Source organism: Borostomias antarcticus, assembly GCF_949987555.1.
Source record: "Borostomias antarcticus genome assembly, chromosome: 9".
NCBI lineage: Eukaryota > Metazoa > Chordata > Actinopteri > Stomiiformes > Stomiidae > Borostomias > Borostomias antarcticus.
The window spans coordinates 18319573-18341221 of NC_140242.1; the positions used below are offsets into that span (position 1 = coordinate 18319573).

Consider the following 21649-nt stretch of genomic DNA (forward strand, 5'->3'; position numbering starts at 1 on the left):
GCCTCAAACCTACCTGTGAATCCTCTGTATACATTGGTCCAGTAGATGCCCCACTGTCGCCCGCAGACAATAGATACCCCCGTGTCAGTTGTGGATGTTGTAGTACTTAGTTAACACACACACGTACACACAGACACACACCAGTCCACATCCAGCTTAGGCCTGGACCTGGGCCCAGTTCCCTTTCCCCTCACCCTACCCCGGGTCCGTATCCTTTTCCCACCCCCAACTCTACCCCCGACCCCTGCCTCTAACTGGACCCAGGCACACCTACACTCACGCTCACACACATACAGACATACACCAGTCCTGGGCTCAGATCCCCTCCCCCTCACCCTAACCCGGGTCCGTATCCTTTTCCTACCCCCCACCCTACCCCAACCCCTGCCTCTATCTGGGCCCAGGCACGCACACACACACAGACACACATCAGGGTTTGCCACACCTCTCCCATGATGCTCTTATCCTTTCTTGCTCTAAAAATGTAGTTTAATGTAATGTACTACTCTATATATGGCTCTGTGTGCTACTAACCCTGTTCTGCCTTCCCCTCTCCCTAGTGCCTCTCTCTCTCCCTCCTATCTTCTAACCAGGTCCAGTGGATACCCCACTGTCACCAGCAGACCACCCTGAGACCGATAGATACCCCTGTGTCTGCTGCAGATGTCGTAACAAATTAGTTAACACACACACACCTACACACAGACATACAACAGTCCACTTCCGGCTTTAGGCCTGGGCCCAGTACCCCCTACCCCTCACCCTAACCCGGGTCCGTATCCTCTTCCTACCCCAACCCTACCCCTGACCCCTGCCTCTACCTGGACCCAGGCACACTCACACACACACTGACATACACCAGTCCTGGGCTCAGATCCCCTTGCCCTCACCCTAACCCGGGTCCGTATCCTTTTCCTACCCCCCACCCTACCCCAACCCCTGCCTCCTTCGGGGCCCAGGCACGCACACACACACACACACATTAGTGTTTGCCACACCTCTCCCATGATGCTCTTAGCCTTTCTTGCTCTGAAAATGTAGTTTGACGTAATGTATTGCTCTATATATGGCTCCGTGTGCTACTAACCCTGTTCTGCCTCCCCTCTCCCTAGTGCCTCTCTCTCTCCCTCCTATCTTCTAACCAGGTCCAGTGGATGCCCCACTGTCACCAGTAGACCACCCTGAGTCCGATAGATACCCCTGTGTCTGCTGCAGATGTCGTAGCAAATTAGTTAACACACACACACGCACACACAGACATACAACAGCCCACTTCCGGCCTTAGGCCTGGGTCCAGTACCCCCTTCCCCTCACCCTACCCCGGGTCCGTATCCTCTTCCTACCCCCATCCTACCCCTGACCCCTGCCTCTACCTGGACCCAGGCACACTCACACTCACTCACACACACACTGACAGACACCAGTCCTGGGCTCAGATCCCCTTCCCCTCACCCTAACCCGGGTCCGTATCCTTTTCCTACCCCCACCCTACCCCAACCCCTGCCTCTATCTGGGCCCAGGCACATTAATGCACACACAGACATACACCAATGTTTGCCATGTCTCTCCTATTATGTTATTAGCCTCTCTTACTTTGAAAATGTAATTTAATGTTATTTATTGCTCTATAAATGTTCTTAGCCGGTAGACAAACATACTCCAGGAGCTTGCTCGATCGCCTCGCTGAGAGGGGTCAGGGAAGAATTTTTACAGCTCACTTATCTGGCCCCCGGGTGATTACTGTTTTTTGCTTCCCTCTGGAATATGTAGGGGTGGGATGTCTGCCCACCTCCCTTGTTCTCTGTAAAGCGCATTGTGTTGCCTCTGGGTATGAAATGCGCTATATAAATAAAGCTTTGATTGATTGATTGATTGATTGATTGTGTGTCGGTGTCTAGCTGTAGTGCTAGGTGTAGTAGCTAGGCATGTGTTGAGTGTCGGTTTCTAGCTGTAGTGCTAGGTGTAGTAGCTAGGCGTGTGTTGAGTGTTGGTGTCTAACTGTAGTGCTAGGTGTAGTAGCTAGGCATGTGTTGAGTGTGTTGTGTGTCAGTGTCTAGCTGTAGTGCTAGGTGTAGTAGCTAGGCGTGTGTTGAGTGTCGGTGTCTAGCTGTAGTGCTAGGTGTAGTAGCTAGGCGTGTGCTGAGTGTCGGTGTCTAGCTGTAGTGCTAGGTTTAGTAGCTAGGCGTGTGTTCAGTGTCGGTGTCTAGCTGTAGTGCTAGGTGTAGTAGCTAGGTGTGTGTTCAGTGTGTTGTGTGTCGGTGGGTAGCTGCAGGTTTTGACAGCTTGCTGCTCCTCTCCCCCAAGAGCCATTCTGCTCCAATCCTACTGCTGATCTCTTCCAGTCAAAACATCCCAGGACTGGAAGAAAGAACAGGGTGGCAAATTAAGAATGAGAGTCTTTGCGTGTGTGTGTGGGTGTGCGTGCGCCTACGATATATGGGCGAGAGCAGAGCCAGGACAGTTTTCATTGTTTTCCAAAAGGCAACATTGAAAGTGATGAGCATTCAATGTGTCAGATTTGATGTACAGTAAATACTTAACTGTTGTATCTGAACCCGGCCTAACATGGAGGATGTCTTGACTGCTGCCTGTAAGTGAATAATGTTTTAATATAATAGTGGACTCCTGCGTAGAGCTGACCACAGCACCAGCTGCTAAGGCGCCAGATGGAGGCAGGAATCCACTCTCCCACTCTATCATGTGATACTAATAATATTTTGGCACTCCTCCTCACGACAAAATGAGACATATTTTCTCCAGAGCAGGTTTACAACCCCCCCGCCAACCCCCCCCCCCCCCCCCCCCTCCGTCCCCCCAAGGTTTACAGGCTCCCCCCGACTATTTCCTGAAACAGTATGGGCTATTATTAGCACGCTACTGTAGGTACAGTATGTAGCTAATGCACCTAGATTTAATAATACTTTACCAAACACAGGCACTTCCTAGGACCATATAATCGCTAAAAGGTTCTGCCAGGAACCACAAACAGTTCCTCAAGTGTTTTCCCAAGGGTTCCCCAACACAGGTAAAACCAAATAAACCTTTTTGAAGTTGTTTTTTCTTTTTCTAAGACTGTAGTGAAGGTCCAACAGGCTGAGCTGCAGGCTGGTATCAGTAAGAACCTTCCAGATCCTCCGACCAAGCCTGTGTGCCAAGCAGAGAGGATCAGCCCAACTTAAGAACCTTTCAGAACCTGCAACCAAGCGTGCGTGTCAGCAGAGAGGACAGGCCTAACTGGGGATCAAACCCTCATCCTTCCTCTCCGTCTGACTTCAGAGATACAAAGACCCGGCAGGTTTGGCACGTCTACAGAGGCGCGGGTATCTCCACGACCGAGCCAGGAAGGGCTTCACGGGGCTTGTGTGTTTGTGTGTAGGAATAAAGAAAGAACATCGTATAATAATAGAGGCGTGAATGAAGGAGAGAGAGGAGAGAGGGAGAGAGAGAGAGAGAGAGAGAGAGAGAGAGTATGAGAGAACCGACAGTGAGAGAAATGAAAAGCTTTATGGGTTGTATGGAAAACTAGAGCTGAAGAAAGGATTACTCTGGCGTAGGGAAATGTACACGGGAACCTACTGTACAAAGATATTGTTGAAAGCCCTGTGTGTGGAAGGCTGTGAGCTGCTTTGCGCTGCGGTCTGACCTTTGAAAGAGGTTTAATGACTCACGGATTTTCCCCCTTGTTTCATGAGCAGCCTCTTGGCGCTCAGAGCTCAAGCTGAGGCAGTAATTTGGAGACTGGCCTGCTATGCTATTCAGCCAATGTAGCTAATCTCTATGGAAATCACATCTCAAGGTCAAGTTCAGTTGGATTAACATTTTATTAGGAAAGCAAGAAGGAGGCTCAGCTCACCCGAACGAACCCCTTAATGTCAAACTCTATTTGTGGTGAGAGTTGACGAATGAGTGTGGATGATACAGGCGAGGTCACTGCTCACTAGATGAGAATATATGATCCTGTTTTATGCAGTGATAACACAAGGCCGAGATAAAGAAATGAAACCGCACACTCAAGCTCTCGATGCTGGGTGATTTAATCAAACAGACGTTTCGGCCTTTGCTCGGCCGACATGTTGTCTGTGTGTGGTTTCAGTTGTCTGTGTGTGGTTTCATTTCTTTGTCCAGTATATTTCACCCAATACCAGCACCTCTCCATGATGACGCTGAGCGTTTTCTTTTTCCTTAACATAAGGCACTGTGTCATTAGGAAGCAACGTTAGCCTTTGCCCTCCCTTTCCTCCAACATTAATAACATATTCCAGTGATTAAAGAGTGGAGTCAGGACCGGTCCATTTCTCCCCAGAGGGGGGTTTATACAGAAGATTACACGCTGGGCGGATTAGCGGTGCTGTGAAGTGTGCTACGGTCAGGTCAACCTGAACTGGAATGCCACGGCTCCGGTCAAGTTCAAAGAAACACGACGACGGCTCAGAACCCGACCTGGTCAGGATCTGAGGCCCAGAGTGAGTGGATCAGCATCAGATAGAGACAGGCAGCTACAGTATATGAGGCCTAGGGCAAAGACACACACGCACATATACAAGACACACACACACATACACACACACGCGCGCGCACACACACGCACGCACACACATACACTTCTATTTATCTATCTCTGTCTCTCTCTCTTTCTCCCTCCCTCTCCCTCTCCATCTCTCTCTGTCATCAGCAGCGCATGCTGGCAGCCCCCAGACATACTTCCATCCTCCTCCTCCTCCTCCCCACCATCAAGGATATCCCCACACATCCTCTCTGACTAGCCTCACCCTAACGAGGGTGCTCTTATCAAGGACTTCCCTAACGAGCTTATCTCTAACGAAGCAGCAGGACAGCCCTGATCAATGTCAACCCTGGCCTGTGGGCAGGAAGACAAACACTAGGAGGACAATCAAGCCTGTGGACAGACGTCAGGAGAAGACTCCCCCACGCACGCACGCACACACACACGCACACACACCGCCCCTCCCTGGACCCCAACAGAGTGACACAAAGCAGCGGAAGGGGGGGAGGCCCCGGAGGACACGACCCCAGGAGGAGCAGGTCTGTCTCGGGGTGTTTGGACAGGAGGCCTCTGCCAGGAAGTCAGGAGGAGGACGAACGCGCTGACCTGACCTGCAGGCCGGCCCGGTCTGGGAAGCACAGTACCGCTGAGAACCGGACCGGGGCTTTGAATCACTGTAATCGTAAACCACCTGCTTACTACAGGAAGTAGTTTTAGGAGCACTGTCCCCACCGTTCCTGTCTGACATGTTGGAGGTCGGAAGTCAAATGAGACCCGCCCCACCCCACGTTCCTATGGTCACATTCAGCCAATAACACGTCCACTGATCGCATCTTGGAAAATACTTACAGGAGATTTACTACCGTTATTTTCCATAAAACCAAGACACTGCATCGCACACAACACCACCGCCCTCAACAGAGACATGAACTGTTAACTTATCTCTCTCTCCCTCTCTCTCTCTCTCTCTCTCTCTCTCTCCAGTCCGTCTCCCCTGACTCTCTAGCTCTCTCGCTCCCCACCTTTCTCCCTCTCCAGAAAAACTCTCCAGGTTTTCCGCTGCTCTGCCAGCTGAGCTGTATTAATAGCACTTAAACACAGTGTTCAGAGGAGCTGAACATGCTCACACACGCCCGAGACAGATGCCATCCTCAGCCACCGGCTGCATGTGAACACAAGGTTGAGTGATGAAGCAGAAAGTGCTGATGAAGGGATTACTACTGCTGCCTCCAGCTTGGTTTAATACAACCACTGAGACCTCAGACTCAGGTGAAACAATATCCATTCATTAAAAAAAACAATAAAGTTGCACCCTCCTAGTGGGTAAATAGACCTACCTTGCACAAGGGAATTGTGATAGAGTACGTTTGTACTTTTGAATCATTTCAATGTTCACAACTGTGAGAACATAATATAGCACGGCTACGAACCAATCATATGTTTTATAACGGACTATAATGGACCCTCACTGTCGAGAAATGACTGAGAAGTAAGAATGTGTTTAACAAGGACGTCTTCCTAATCAGCTCATTAAGACAGAACACTGACTTCATAAACCCTGCTTCACTTCAGAAGGAGCCCTGTCTACAGAACTGTACATTCATTAACCACTTTACATACCTGACTACACCCACCCACTCCCACACCTCTGTCACCACCACCCGTATATACCTGACTACAGAGGGACAGAGGGTTGGACAGAGGGACAGAGGGTTGGACAGAGGGACAGAGGGTTGAACAGAGGAACAGAGGGTTGGACAGAGGGACAGAGGGTTGAACAGAGGGACAGATGGTTGGACAGTGGGACAGAGGGTTGGACAGAGGGTGGGATAAAGGGCCAGAGTTTTGGGCAGAGAGCCAGAGGGTTGGACAGAGGGTGGAATAAAGGGACAGATGGTTGGACAGAGGGACAGAGAGAGGGATAAAGGGACAGAGGGTTGGACAGAGGGACAGAGGGTTGGATAAAGGGACAGAGGGTTGCACAGAGGGACAGAGGGCTGGACAGAGGGTTGAATAAAGGGACAGATGGTTGGACAGAGGGACAGAGAGAGGGATAAAGGGACAGAGGGTTGGACAGAGGGACAGAGGGACAGAGGGTTGGATAAATGGACAGAGGGTTGCACAGAGGGACAGAGGGTTGAATAAAGGGACAGAGGGCAGGAACGGCCGGGGGACAGACAGAGGGACAGAGGGTTGGATAAAGGGACAGAGGGTTGGACAGAGGGACAGAGGACTGGACAGGCAGAGGGTTGGGTATCTGAATGTGAAGAGATGGTAAAAAAAAAAGATCCCTGTCACATTCCTGAGCTATTGCCCCGGGGGAAACAGGCTAATGAGACACAGACACAGAACACAGCCGTGACTGAGACACTACGGCACGGAACCAGCACACTGTTTACTGTTTACAATTAAGGAATACAGTATGTGTATTGCAAGTGTGAGTTACAGTGTGTACTGTATGCGTGTGTGTGTGCGTGTGTGTGTGTGTGTGTGTGTGTGCATGTGCGTGTGCGTGTGTGCGTGCACAAGTTACAGGGTTATGTATGAGTGTGTGTGTGTATATAAGGAGCCAAAGGAGGCCTCTTAAAGGCTTTTTCAAATGTTTTCCCCACAGGGTGCTCCATAGAGCCCCTCTGGAATCTTGTAGAGCAGATTACAGCAGACCTCCTCCAGCGGACCAGTTCTCCCAGCCGGGCAGAGAGCCACTGAGCAGGCAGGGTATCTGTTATGAACTCAACTGTTAGGCCCCATATCTCTCCCCAAGGAACTCTCACTCAATACCACTACTCACCAGGACAACCGCTAACTGGAACTCAGGCTAACGTGTGTGTGTGAGAGAGAGAGAGAGAGAGAGAGAGAGAGAGAGAGAGAGAGAGATGGAGGGGGGTCACATGAACATCTCTCTCTCTACCACTTCAAGACATGGTTTATTTAAAAGCTGAAATAAGGCAGTCAAATTATAAGTCTCAGATGTACAGTATCAACATGAACATGTTAAAAGAATTAATAGATTCCATGGAGTTTCAGAAAGTGGTCCCCAAAAATTGTGTATCACATGTACACTAAGACACATGACCAAGGGCACAAGGACGCATGAGCATTGTGGTGACGTTTCACGAGTATTATAGTGACATTTCTCACACTGCTCTGTGAAGCCTAGCCTTGTAGCTTACACATAGAGCCCACCCTGTGGTTCCACACCAGCCGGAGGTGACAATATCGAAGAGCCAATTGGAGGCATTGCTTTGTGCAGTGGGATGCAACCTACCTTGCTACTCGGCATCTGTGCTGTCTCAGGATGTACATAGTGTCACATTGTAAACATTCAAAAAAGAACATTTTCCTAGACTATGAGTTAGGAAATACATTCAACAAAGAACGAGATGTTTATAATGAAACTACTTGGGTTATCTTTAAATTATCCATATCTTTGTGAAACTCTAAACAGAAGATAAGATAAAGGTAAGAAATTTGTGCTTGCTAAAAGCAGTCAAAACATTTACTTTGGATAGCTTGCATGGTACTACTGTTAATAGTCCTAAAAAGTGTTAAGAATTGAAAGCGATATGGAATGGCTAAAAAAAGATGAAGAGACTTTGAATTCTGAGTGATACAAGGTTTAAATACGACTACCACTGGAGGTTTGGTCCTGATGTAGGCAGTCCTCAAAATACTCTAGAGGACAAAATACTTTTTTTTTTCTTTTTTTTTTACTGTTTTCCTTTTTTTCATATTATGAAAATTGATGTTGCGAAGAACCCACTCAATATAACAAACAACAGTTTTAGGATCACTAAATAGTCATATGTCCATGTCTTGTGAGAAGTGTGAACAGCTCTGAATCTTTGAAGCCCTTTTCCTCTGCTTAGTGATTTCAGGTGTATCAACATTAACAGAAGCATATCTTCTTCATGGTATATAATCTGAAATCTTACAATTTACACGTTCATAGCCTGTAAAAAAAAAGAAAAAAGAACGAAACAATGACCTTGTCCTACATCAGGACCAAACCTCCAGTGGTGGTCAGAAATGTCCAATCTCCAATATACCAACCCGATCTGTTCAACTCACCCTGCCCACTATCAAAAGCGCTCGCAAATGTATACCCCAATTGTATCACGTGTTCCAAGCTGTACAACCAACTACAAACTCTGATTTCGGCGTATGTATTGCACGCAGAATTGTACTGGATATGCATGGTGTAAAAGCGTGCCATTTATACGCAGACTGGTGAGATTGGGCTGAATATACTTACATGCATTTTTTGGGTTTGAGCTTTTTGGATTCTTTGATGGAATGTTTAAATTGTATTAAAAGCATGAGTATAAATAATTAATAAGCATGAATATGCTTCCATTCTAAAAATGAGTAAAGCATGGTTCTCATTGCTGACCTCAACTCAAAGTACACATGATGCCCTTCTTCAGGAAGTTGCCCTTGTCTCCCAGAGCCCCAGTACTAGGGCCCAGCTCCAGCTTCCCTCTAACAGGTCTTAATTCTTCAGCCCACAGGGTCTCACCCTCACTGGGATTCTGTTGAATAATCAATAATGGATCAAGTAGATTCGTCCAGCCTCTAACCACATACATCCCTCTGCTTTCCCCACTTCCGCCCCAAACTGCACTCCTGTGACCTGATTGGATACAATTCTGAGACCACACAATTGGTGGCTCTACTCATTAAGATGTCTGTTGGTGTGGTTGCTAGAAATTAAAGAGTAAGTATACTTTTACTGTAGGTAAATGATTCCTTAGTCTAGGGTAACCTGTCACATCCTTAGCATGCATACGGTTAAGCCAGAAATTCTGCACACCCCTTTCTCCAAGTTGTATTACCTTACAGACTTATTCTACAATAGATTGAGTTCATTTTTTGCCTCAAACATCTACATCTTTAGAAAAGATGCCATTTTATTTTACTGACAAAAATAGGTTATTTAGGGGTTGCATATCTGTACACACCTTAGCCTAATACTTGGTTGATGCACCAGCGATTACAGCTTTGCGGTGTCTTGGGAAAGAAGCTATGAGCTTGGCACACTGATTTCAGGAGATTTTTGCCCATTCCTCTTGGCATACTCTTGGCAGTATCCTTGCAAGCTCTGTCAGGTTGGATGGGGAGCGTTGGTACACAGCCATTTTCAGATACAGTATGTCCACAGATGCTCAATTTGATTCAGGTCTGGACTCTTTTTTATGAAGAGTTGACTGTAAAACTTTCTACAAAAAAAAGTGAGTGGATATTGCTCCCCTATCTGAGCCCATTTCTCTAGGAATAGTAAAGTGACAATAGAACTAGAGAGAGAGAGAGAGAGAGAGAGAGAGAGAGAGAGAGAGAGGGAGAGAAAGCGAGAGAGAGAGAGGAGTAGACTGAAGGGAGAACTTGTGGAAAAACAAAGCGATTGATTCAATTTATTTTCATTATTTTCACAATCATTATTCCTCTCCTTTTGATTCTTGTCAGCGCGTTGGTATTACAATGCAGTTGGTATTACAATGCAGTTTTCTTGTCATGGCAGTAAAGCACCTTTGTGACCAGTGAGAGTGAGAGAGTGTGAGAGAGAACCCAGCTGCAGTCTGGCCTAGTCTGCTCTTTATCAGCTGTTTTTTGTCAATTGCAGCATCTTTCTTCAACATTTCATTCTAGCGACGACTCTGAAGCTTTTTTTCTGAGTCAGGCCTCTTTCAGTTCAGATCAGTGTTTCTCTCTGGAAACTTCTTTCTGAATCCACTTTTCTTTCTGATTCCTCTTTTCTTTCTGAAACCTCTTTTCTTTCAGTTCAGATTGGAGAGTTTCTTCATAGAATCGGGAGATTGCTCAGTTTCTACAGTTCTAGGCTGAATGACTGGTTCCAAATCTTCTCCTTGGTTCTCTCTGACACCCTCTGTCTCACTTTTACAGGATTTCTTCATTTCATTAATTTGCAGGAGTGCTCCTCGTGCGTGTCTCCCTCCTCCTCCGGCACCTTCCTCTCCAGCGACCTGCGGAGCGCATGCAGGATCTCGTCCTGGTTGTTGGCAACATTGTAGGCGCTGAGGTCCACCAGAGCCCTGTAGTCCTCCACAGAGTAGGTAACGTTGGAGGTTTTGAATGGAGAGCTGTTAGTGCTGACGTCAACTTCCCCCGCTTTCATCTCCTCTTCACCCTTGCGTGCCACACCTGCAAAGTCACAGCAAATGAGTATGGAATTAATTAATTAATTGGTATATTGTGCCATGGCTTGGTTGGATACTCAATTCCGATTGGCTGCTGGGTCTGATCACCCAATAACCGCACACCTCTGAATGTGGTTCAGGCTATTTGCCTTGTTGCCATTCCAAATCAATGCTCGAATTAGATCCCACGTTAGCCTACTTAGTTAGCCAACTAGCTTTGTATCCATGCGCAATGTCTGCCCTTTCTCAAGAGCTTCAGTTCTTCTCCACAAAATTATGTGATACATTTTTAATGCCATGCAGCATCGTTTCCAATCCCTTTCTGAGCGTCGGACCTGTGGACGCTCTCTGTGGTGCTGCGCTCTCTCAGTGGCTCTGCTTGCTGTGCATCTAACTAAACAAGCTGTACAATTTATGGGGGAATATCTGTGGCTCTGCAGAAAGGGCATTACTCTACAGTTGGACAGAAAACTAGCAGGCTAATGTGGGGAGTTTGATTTGAGTATTGATTTTGAGCTGTGCTGCCAAGTTACCTCTGTTAATGAATTGTGGCTATTGGCAGTTTGAGATATTTTCCTAGACAAATTATTTGAACTTACTTTTAAAAGTCTTGAAATTAAACTGGAGACAATTTTCAATTTTTACCCAAACAAATAGACAATAAATTCTGAATCTTTGAATGTTAGTCAGTACTAGGCATGTAACGATGCCTCGCGATGCAGTTAAAAATCTATTTTTTGGTGTCACGATTCAAATCGGTGCAGATGAACGGTTATCGCGATGCCCTTTTTTGAACAGCAGAGGGTGTCACCTACTTTTGAGTATCTGCGTCATGCGTCACTTATTTCTGACAGAATGAGAAACATGACAGCGGCAAACGTGCAGGTATCGAGTGAGTTCGAAATCGAGGATGCACCCGCAAGTTTCAAGTCAGATGTGTGGACGCATTTTGGTTTCCGTTTTCAGAAATGAAAAGGGCGAGAAGTTAATACAAAACAAAAACAGCATGCAAGTATTGCAGTTTACCCCACTGTAATGCAGATTTAGCTTTGAAATAAAAAAAAATGTTTCACTTATTTGTCTGCAAGTTCATCTTGTAAAAAAATCGTGAGAAAATCGCATCGTCAACCCTGCATCGTGAATTGCATCGCATCGTGAGTTGAGTGAATCGTTACATGCCTAGTCAGTACTGAGAAGGGGGCATGATAGCCATCTGGGAAGGAATGTGGCCCTGATAACCAAGCCAAGACCTTACCAGGGGCCTTGAACTTCCTGAACGAGATGTTGACAAGCGGGATATGAAGCACGATGGGGGCCGTGGGGTTCTCCTTGTCCTCAAAGACGTAGAACTCTCTTATTGGCTCAGAGCCCAGCTTGGTGAAGTCGATGTTTGGGAAGGGGATTTTGTGGTCCTTACAGTAAGAATCAGTCTGCTGTAAAACCTGGTGGACAGAACAAAATGCACAGTCAAAGATCGCCTAGCAATAACTTTCAGATTCATATTAATAGTCAATAAAATATGATTTCCTAGAACAGATTAGTTTACTTTACATAAATAAACAGTTCAGATGAATAAATGTCATTCTTATGATTCCAAAATGGTCGCCTAATCACCTCCCCCATTTACCTTGAGCACGTTCTGTGGATCCCATGAGTAGCTGAGGGACAGGATGACATCCACAGATCTCTGGGGACGCAGGATCGGGGGACTGCCGATGTTGATGGCATGGCCAGCGTCAACTAGCTCCAATGTGGAGTCAGTGGGTGTCAGTCTGTTAGGGAACGCGTCAGGATGGGTGTCTGTACAAGGGATGGCAAATGATGGCAATGATCAAATCAAATCAAACTTTATTTGTATAGCGCATTTCATATCAGAGGCAACACAATGTGCTTTACAGAGAGCAATGGAGGAGGAGGACGTCAACACCAGCATGTGAGAAAAGTACATCAGAAATCAACGTTACCTGACCATAAAATCAAGCAGTCAAGAAACACCATACTGTAGATGACAGGAATTTTTCCTGGTGTGAATTGTCAGAAACACCCAAAGATAAATCGTTATCCTCATTCTACAGTGTTTTTAATACTATTCAACCGCTCCACGATTAAGGAAAGTAATGTATTAAGTTACTTTTCCAGGCGTTAAAGTTCAGGTGTTTGCTGTAATCGTAGTGCAGGAAGAAGCCACGCATGAAGTTGTAGGTCTTAGCGACGACAGGCCGGCCCTTGAAGAAGTTGGAGATGGCGTTGACGATCGGACTGACAGGCGAGACCAGGTAGGTGTCCAGGGTGGTGGGCTCGTCATCTTCCTCTGCCAGGGGACAGTTTAAGGACAGTATGTAGAGTTTCAAGAGAGTGTGTAGAGTTTCAAGAGAGTGTGTAGAGTTTTAGGAGAATATATAGTTTCAGGAGAGTATGTAGAGTGTTTGAAGCAAACCTTGATGGCTATATCATTATATTGGCGTAGTCAAGGCGATTCTACAGAAGCTTTACAGTACAACCTTTTCATTTTCCCATCGACATTTGAGAGTACTCACTTGTAAGTACAATAGGTATTTATACAATGCCCTGTGTTGCTGATTGAATGAGCATACACATGCCTTGAACCAGGTGTGGCCACACCTCTATGGGAGGAGCCACCTTTTGTATGCTCTGGTGTCGTTCTCAAGACTCCAAATTTTAGAATTGCTGTAGCCAAACAGCGGTGTACAAAAATTCTGTTTTCACAGAGGAGCTCATTCACTGACCCCTCTCGATTTATCAGTGAAATAAAGAGATATTTAAATGTTAAATCTTATTAAAATCGTACAAACTGTAGCTTTAAAGGGCAATGCTCGTTTTTGACAACCTGGACCTTATTTACGACATATTATAAGAAGTTTGACTCACCGAGATCACTTTTGTGTAGTTCGGAGGCCTGTAGAAGAAATTTAAAATCCAGCGCGAGCCAGTATATCCATGTAATGACGGTGATCGGGGCACCGAGAATGCAGTTTCTCAAAATCTATTTTCGGCCGCTAATCGGTTGTTTTCATCAATCAGATTGGATGAATCGACAGTTGAGATTCCTCAACGCGAGGCATTGTTTCGGTTTTCAAATACGGGGTCTTTAGCCTCTGTAATATGATCTTTACACGCCTTTCCCCACTTGCTCCAGCACGCATGCGCACAGGCCAGCGCGCAGACTGGCTATTCTCCGGCTCACATTCGCTGCGCTACGATCGGATTGTTGCTGACGAATGACGACGACAATATTCTCGGCACCAACAACGATCGTAGCGCAGCGAATGTTCAACCGTTCAATGAATCAACCGTTTAGCGGCCGAAAATAGATTTTGAGAAACTGCATTCTCGTTGCCCCGATCACCGTCATTACATGGATATACTGGCTCGCGCTGGATTTTAAATTTCTTCTACAGGCCTCCGAACTACACCAAAGTGATCTCGGTGAGTCAAACTTCTTATAATATGTCGTAAATAAGGTCCAGGTTGTCAAAAACGAGCATTGCCCTTTAATACCACTGATGTAAAAACTGTATAACTGAAACACATTTCTTATTACAGTATCGTCACCGCCAATAAATAATAACTAAATGATTTATTTGCCATATGTTCATGATACGGGTACCAGGACCAATGAAATGCTTAACTGTCCCCAATGTGAGGCTGAACCTACTGTATCTGGAAGAACAGTAGATGGGTGCCTGAATTACAGAGAGAAATGTGTGTGAAGTTACTACACAGTGAGTGAGTGAGGTGAGTGAGTGAGTGAGTGAGTGAGTGAGTGAGTGAGTGAGTGAGTGAGTGAGTAAAAGAGAGTGTGTGTGTGTGTGTGTGTGTGAGAGAGAGAGAGAGAGAGAGTGTGTGTGAGAGAGAGAGAGAGAGTGTGAGAGAGAGAGAGAGGGAGAGAGAGAGTGTGAGAGAGAGAGAGAGAGAGAGAGTGTGAGAGAGAGAGAGAGAGAGAGAGAGAGAGAGAGTGTGAGTGAGTGTGAGTGAGTGAGTGAGTGAGTGAGAGAGGCAGAGTAGTTGTGTACCTATATTGCTCACATCCTGAGCCAGCCAGGGGCTCCAGGAGGGTGCAGCTCCAGTCATAACCGTCCACAGCTGATTCAGGTTCACCGAGAATGCACTGCTCCAGATGCCTGCCAACCAACAGCACAGAGAACACCACAGCTACTGTGAAAGAAGCACACAGACACACTCTCACACGCACGCACACACACACACCACACACACACTCACCAATCAGATGGGGCAGACGTGCCTCTGGGAGTTTCTTGACCATGCGACCTAGGTAGAATTCGCTGCCAAAGTCCTCAGTATGGACGAAAGCCCCATACTTTGAGATGCCCACCTCGTACGGAGTGAACTCACACCACTCTGGGACAGGATAAAAACAAAAAACAAAACAAAAAAAGAACCCCTATTTATCATATACTTAACAAAACCAAACATATCACATAGGATATGAAGCACCTTTTAATAAGAGTGTAACAGTGTTGGTTTCCGGGGAGCTAGCCAAAATTAGCTTTACCAGCCTCCATAACGATGCCTCTATTTCCCCCCTTCATGTTGACTGCAGTGTAGATGGGGAGAGGGTTCTGGCCCTCCGACACTGCCCTCTGCTGCTCAGACAAGGTACAGCAGTTTTTCTATCAAACAGAGAGAGGAGAAATGAACGGACAGTACACACACATCTGATGAAGGGTGCAATGCGCATCAAGTCAAATCGATACCTTTCATCACTGTTTGGCAACTGTAACAGGGGTGTTGTATAGTGGTGTACTGAGTGTTGCATACCTTCCCATGAGTGAGGTGTTCAATGACCAGACCCCACATGTCTATGAGTGACACCAGATGCCCCTCCTCCTCTCTCTTGTGCATCTCAGCTTTGTAATACTTCATCTTCTCTCTGGAAAAGGCCGTCATGAAACTCTTGGTGATTTCCCCCTCCATCGCTGAGATGGCCTCTTCCATGTCACGCTGGGACCAATCGGCTAGCTCGTACAGTTTGGACATGGCCCTGTCCAACAGGTATATGATGATGATAATTACATGTAATAATTTAAATAATGATAATAATAATAATAAGTAGTAGTAGTATTATTAGTATAATAATTATTATTATTATTATCATCATCATCCAACTGTTGGACAGGGATTAGTAAATAATAATAATAAATGATATATTATTATTATTATCATTATTATTATTAATAATAATAATGATAATAAGAAATACTGAATAATAATAATAATGATACTACTAATAGTTAATAATAATAATAATAATAACTATTAGTAGTAGTAGTAGTAGTAGTAGTAGTAGTATTATCCTTAATTAATATAATTATTATTCAGTATTGCTTATTATTAATACGCTGTAATACTATTAGCTGGTATGATATCAACAGAGTGTCATTGTCGGGCCATCAAAATTTCATAATGTAATAATTTCAGACATTTTTTATGGAAAAGCAATACTTTTACTCTGCAGCCTTCACAAAGCCCTATGGATGTATTATTTTTGAAAAAATGTTTATTTTAATCCACATAAAATATTATACCTTAAACTTTTAATAGTCATTTTTGTGCCATTGAAACTCTGGTGGAATGTTCAGTATCACTATGTTTTTAGAGTGGTGGCAGCTGTTGCTTTGAAAATATTCACACATTTTGTAAACTGCTGGCACTCCTACAGTTTTGAAAACTCAAAACATTCACACAACTGTGCTGATTTGTACAATGTAAGTATCCAAGCTGTGTGACTTATAGTTATAGTTTTCGCTGTATGACGATTTGTTCGGCAACTGCGCTCCCCATTGAAACATATGGCGCTGCACTCTGGCTTTTGAGCTGCTAATTTTGCATTTTCACCCATTTTCCAACTTGTCGCTATGCCTACAGTTTTAACAGCTCATACACACAGTATTATACATCAAAACGTTCACACAACTGTGCTGATTCGTACAATGTAAGTATCTACGCTGTGTGACTTATAGTTTTCGCTGTATGACGATTTGTTCGGCAACTGCGCTCCCCATTAAAACGTATGGCAACGCACTCTAACTTTTGAGCTGCTAATTCTGAATTCATACCCATTTTATAACTTGTCGACATGGCTACAGTTTTTAAGCTACACAGACATTCTTTACATTGAAGTGAATGAAGGGCTGCTCAGTGTCAGTTGGGATTTGAATTTGGGGACACGAGCAGGCTCTCTTAAAAGGTACAGGCACACTTTTATGACTACAGTGGTAGCATCACACCACAGACCACACACCTCCCCTGAGTGTGGTAGAGACAGATGGTCTTCACTGATGAAGGCAGGTGGGTGGCCCAGAGAGGGCTACACTGTCCGCGACCTGCTATGACATGAGGGGGCGGAGTTTCGCCATTACACCACTAACCACGCCATGGACCCCTCAACTCAGCCTTTGAGTGAGCTAGAGACACAATGTATTCGCTGGTGGGCTTATGGAGATTGTCCGGAGGTCACTGCACTGCCCTCGACCCGCTGTGATCCGAGGGGGTGGAGTCTCGCCACCACGCCACTATCCACGCCACAGGCCCCACAACTCAGCCCGAGTGGGCTAGAGACACACAGTCTTCACCGGTGGGGGAAAGTGGGTGACCCAGAGAGGGGTACATGGTCCGTGACCAGCTCTGACCTGAAGGGACGGAGTCTCGCTACCTCGGCACTATCCATGCCACAGGCCCCACAACTCAGCCCCAGTGTCTTAGAGACACATATTATATATCGAAATGTTCACACAACTGTGCTGATTCGTACATTGTAAGTATCTAAGCTGTGTGACATAGTTTTCGCTGTGTGACGATTTGTTCGGCAACTGTGCTCCCCATTGAAACGTATGGCGAGTGAGTCAGCGAATTCTGTGTGTTCTGTGCTTTGCTGCTGTAGAGCTCTGCTGCTGCGCTGTGGTTGCTATGGTAACAGTTCACAGGAGAGAGCTTGAAGGCATCTTAAAGGTACACACACCACACCACTATCCATGCCACGGGCCCCACAACTCAGTCCCTGAGTGGGCTAGAGACACATGGTCTTCCCCCGTGGGGGAAGGTAGGTGGCCCAGAGAGGGGTACACTGTCCCTGACCGGCTCTGACGTGATGGGGCGGAGTCTTGCCACCACGCCACTGTCCACGCCACAGTCTCCACAATTCAGTCCCTGAGTGGGCTTGAGACACATGGTCTTCACCAGTGGGTGCATGGAGATGGCCCGGAGGTCAATTCACTGCCCCCGATTTGCTTTGATTTGAGGGGGCGGAGTCTCGTCACCATGCCACTATCCACGCCACAGGCCCCACAACTCAGCCCCGGAGTGGGCTAGAGACACGGTCTTGGCCGGTGGGTGCATGGAGATTGCCCGGTCCGTAGTAGTACTAGCAGTAGCTGTTACATACAGCTGCAGCAGCTAGCCCACCTCACATTTTCTCCAGGAAATGTACTTTCTAGTTATTATTATTATTATTATTATTATTATACAAAACGCCTTTCTAGATTCTCAAAGTTCTATGGGAAGGAGGAGAAATCTCTATTGTGACATGACTGGATTGGAATATGGAGTGTGAAAGAGAACAGGCATTCATCTATTCAGTCACATATATAATCGGAGATCTCAGAGACAGTTTGCACCGATAACGAACTGAGACAGAGAAGCTGCTCACCAGGTAGACCCCGACACCCCGGAGATGTAGCTCACAGTGTCCAAAAGGCCGATACTCTGCAGACCCCTCAGACTGCCGAGGAGTCCGGTCATCGCTCTAGTCCCGCCCCCAGACGTCATCAGAGCTATCACAGGCACCTAGGGGGAGAAAACAGGATCAGAAGCACATCTCTAATTGTCTCTAACCATCTGTCAATCAGCCTTTTATTTAGCACTATTTAAAGATGGTGAAATCTCCATTGAACAATAGATATGACTGCATGCACGCTGTACTCATTGACACCAAGGTTTTCTGGTTATAGTAGTAGTAGTAGTAGTAGTAGTAGTAATAGTACAACAAAAACACGGACAAAAGCGCACAAACATGAAAAACACAGGAGTTGCTGCAGCTGGTTCCTAGGGTGAGGCCATCTCATGTACCCTTTTAGGTTCCGGAGGAGCGGCCAGGTTCAAGACCTTCTGTAAGGCCTGACCAACCACCACCCTCCTCTTCTCCAGGAAGTCCTTCTCCTGCGCTGGGATGTCGAAGTCCATACGCACTTCCAATCCAGTCCCGGTGCTGGGGAGGTACTGTACACTCATAAAAGGTCTACTGTACATACTACACGTGTATATACACTGTGCACAAATGCACAAATAGACGCAAAAAACATGCAAGTAAGGTAAATGTCAATTACCTATCCTCTGCGCTCAGTTGTACATCAACTGTTTCCTGTGTTGAAAGAGATTCAGTGTCAGTTAAATTGACTGGAATGTAATAGTTACTTTTTGTCTGGCTCGTACAGTACTAACATAATACTGTAGCTTACTGTACCTTTCCTATTGGAAGAGTCACTGTGAAGTTATGTTTGGCTGGTAACGGCTGGATCGGAACAGCAGACACATTGATGGCGTTTGAGTCCTCCGTCTCATCCTCTTGATCCTGAGGAATCCACGAAAGAACCAGATTGACCATGAAGACTAAGTAAAATCTTGTCGTTCCAGCAACCGGACTTTTCCGTAGTCGTGAATCAAGCATTAGAACCTTTCACATTTACTAGAATTGACGATTGAACAGATGAACTGAAGGAGGCTCACTGTCACTCCCAGCTCCGTTTCCAGGTCTCTGTTGACGTAGAACCGCAGGTTCTTTTCTAGGTCCGTCTTTTCTTTCAAACTGTAAATCTTATGTGCCTCATGATACGCCCCCGTCAGTTTCAACACGGTGTTCTTGACTGGAACAACAACAGACAGTAGGACTACTTTAAATGATCCACAAACAATTGACATCAACAAGCTTGCATGGGTTAAAATAAATATAAGTATTTTTTTCCCCAATTAACCTGACAGTCATCCCAACAAATGTATTTACTGTATTTCTCAGCAAAGGCATGGACATAAAGTCTGGGATTTTAAATGTAGCGCCTATACAATTATATAAAAAGATGCACTACAAGCCCTTACCCCCTGAGAGGTTTATCACATGGGCCATAGCAATGCAGTATGTCAGCAGTGAATTCATATGTATATCAGAGCATGTTTAAAATGAAGGAAGATGTGATGCCGAAGACTCCACTTTAATTTGGAGGATGCTTTGAATTCCCTCTTCTTTTTTTCTTGAGATCAAAGGGCTTTCCAAATGTCAACCGTTGACCAAAAGATTAGGCTTACGCCTCAAAAACTGGAAAAACCAGCTCGGTTTCTGTTGACCCCTGCTTCTTTCTGTCAGGACTTGCCTGGGCTGCACAAGCAACACTAACTGAAGCCATTAGATAAACTATACTGTATCTGCGTTTGGATTTTTTTGGGACGGCTTGACCAGTAACAGATGTACAGACCATCCTAATAATATGTTGTGTGAATGTGTGAACTTGCATCACTTCCAAGTACACAACATCTTCTATGTAGTGCTACTGCATGCATTTAACCCTCTTTTGATGTAAAAGTCAGAAGACACTAAGATTACAAAACAGCAACAAAAGTAAATGTCAGTTACAGTATATGGTTTTTCGTCTGTGGTCTTCAATTAAACTAAATGGGTATGGGCTGTCATATTTACTTCACATTCTTAGACAGGCAGCAACAGGCAACAGGGGACTAGGTGATATGATACAGCAATGACCCTCTACTCACTGCGGCTGTTAACCAATTTGACTTCCACAGCAGAGAATGGGGCAGCCTAAGACAGAGCATACAGCAATGGGTTAATAGAATAGATTATGGCAGTGATCAACTCCAGGGTTCATTTATGTGTATTTAAGTTACTTATTAACTTATAACAATAATAATAAACTCAACTTATAACAACAATAATAAGCCCTAATAATAATCGTAAAAGCAGATACACATACAGTGAACAAGGTAATATTTTAAGATTTTTTATTACATTTTACCATCCTCAGAATCAGAATTGGTTTATTGCCATGTAGTTTTAAAACATACTAGGAATTTCTTTTGGTCAATGGTTCATAACATGGAGACAATTTTGCACAGGGTGGAGGGACGAGACGGGACAGTGCACAGAGCAGTACCAAATACGAACGCAAAAATAAAAACAATATCCAAAATGGAGAGCGGTCAGTGTACAGTATATAAGAATGAGTGTGCAAAGTGTAATGTGTATGTGAGTGTGTGTATGTGAGTTGTGTGTGTACAGTGTGTGCTGTGATATGAGTGTGTATACAGTGTGTGATGCATGAATGTGAGTGTGTATACAGTGTGTGATGTGAGTGTTTGTGTATACAGTGTGATGTGATATATGTATGTGTATACAGTGTGTGTGATGTGACATGTATGCGAGTGTGTGTATAGTGTGAGGTGACATGTGAGTGTGTATACAGTGTGTGATGTGACACACGTGAGTGTGTATACAGTGTGATGTGACATGTATGTGAGTGTGTGTATACAGTGTGTGTGACATGTATGTGAGTGTTTGTGTATACAGTGTGATGTGATATATGTATGTGTATACAGTGTGTGATGTGACATGTATGCGATAAGTGTGTATAGTGTGAGGTGACATGTATGTGAGTGTGTATACAGTGTGTGATGTGACACACGTGAGTGTGTATACAGTGTGATGTGACATATACGTGTGGCATATATGTGCGAGTGTGTGTATATAGTGTGTGTGATGTGATGTGAGTGCGGTGCGTCCAATGTACAGTTTATTTGTCGGTCTCAGGAAAGCAAATTATGGCCCTTACCACAATGACTCCATTAGAGAGATATTCACCCGGGGGATCCTCACTGCACACAGTGAAGGGCGTTAGTTTATGCGTGCGTGCGTACATGCACATGCATATGTATGTGCATGCGTGCCTTC

At 45.4% G+C, this 21649-nt stretch overlaps 1 protein-coding gene across 1 annotated transcript in view; it reads right to left on the reverse strand.

Moving 5' to 3' along the window:
- LOC311312860 (cytosolic phospholipase A2 zeta-like) overlaps nucleotides 1-21649 on the reverse strand; it is a gene marked incomplete at both ends in the record, with an annotated part of 68845 nt that overhangs the window by 29589 nt on the left and 17607 nt on the right. The window contains 11 exons of the mRNA XM_084442867.1: nucleotides 10470-10663; nucleotides 11915-12101; nucleotides 12287-12459; nucleotides 12791-12970; nucleotides 14694-14801; nucleotides 14902-15039; nucleotides 15194-15311; nucleotides 15460-15682; nucleotides 18347-18483; nucleotides 18766-18915; nucleotides 19160-19267. Of these exons, the coding sequence (XP_084298993.1) occupies nucleotides 10470-10663; nucleotides 11915-12101; nucleotides 12287-12459; nucleotides 12791-12970; nucleotides 14694-14801; nucleotides 14902-15039; nucleotides 15194-15311; nucleotides 15460-15682; nucleotides 18347-18483; nucleotides 18766-18915; nucleotides 19160-19267 (1716 nt within the window). The remainder of the gene's footprint in view (nucleotides 1-10469; nucleotides 10664-11914; nucleotides 12102-12286; nucleotides 12460-12790; nucleotides 12971-14693; nucleotides 14802-14901; nucleotides 15040-15193; nucleotides 15312-15459; nucleotides 15683-18346; nucleotides 18484-18765; nucleotides 18916-19159; nucleotides 19268-21649) is intronic.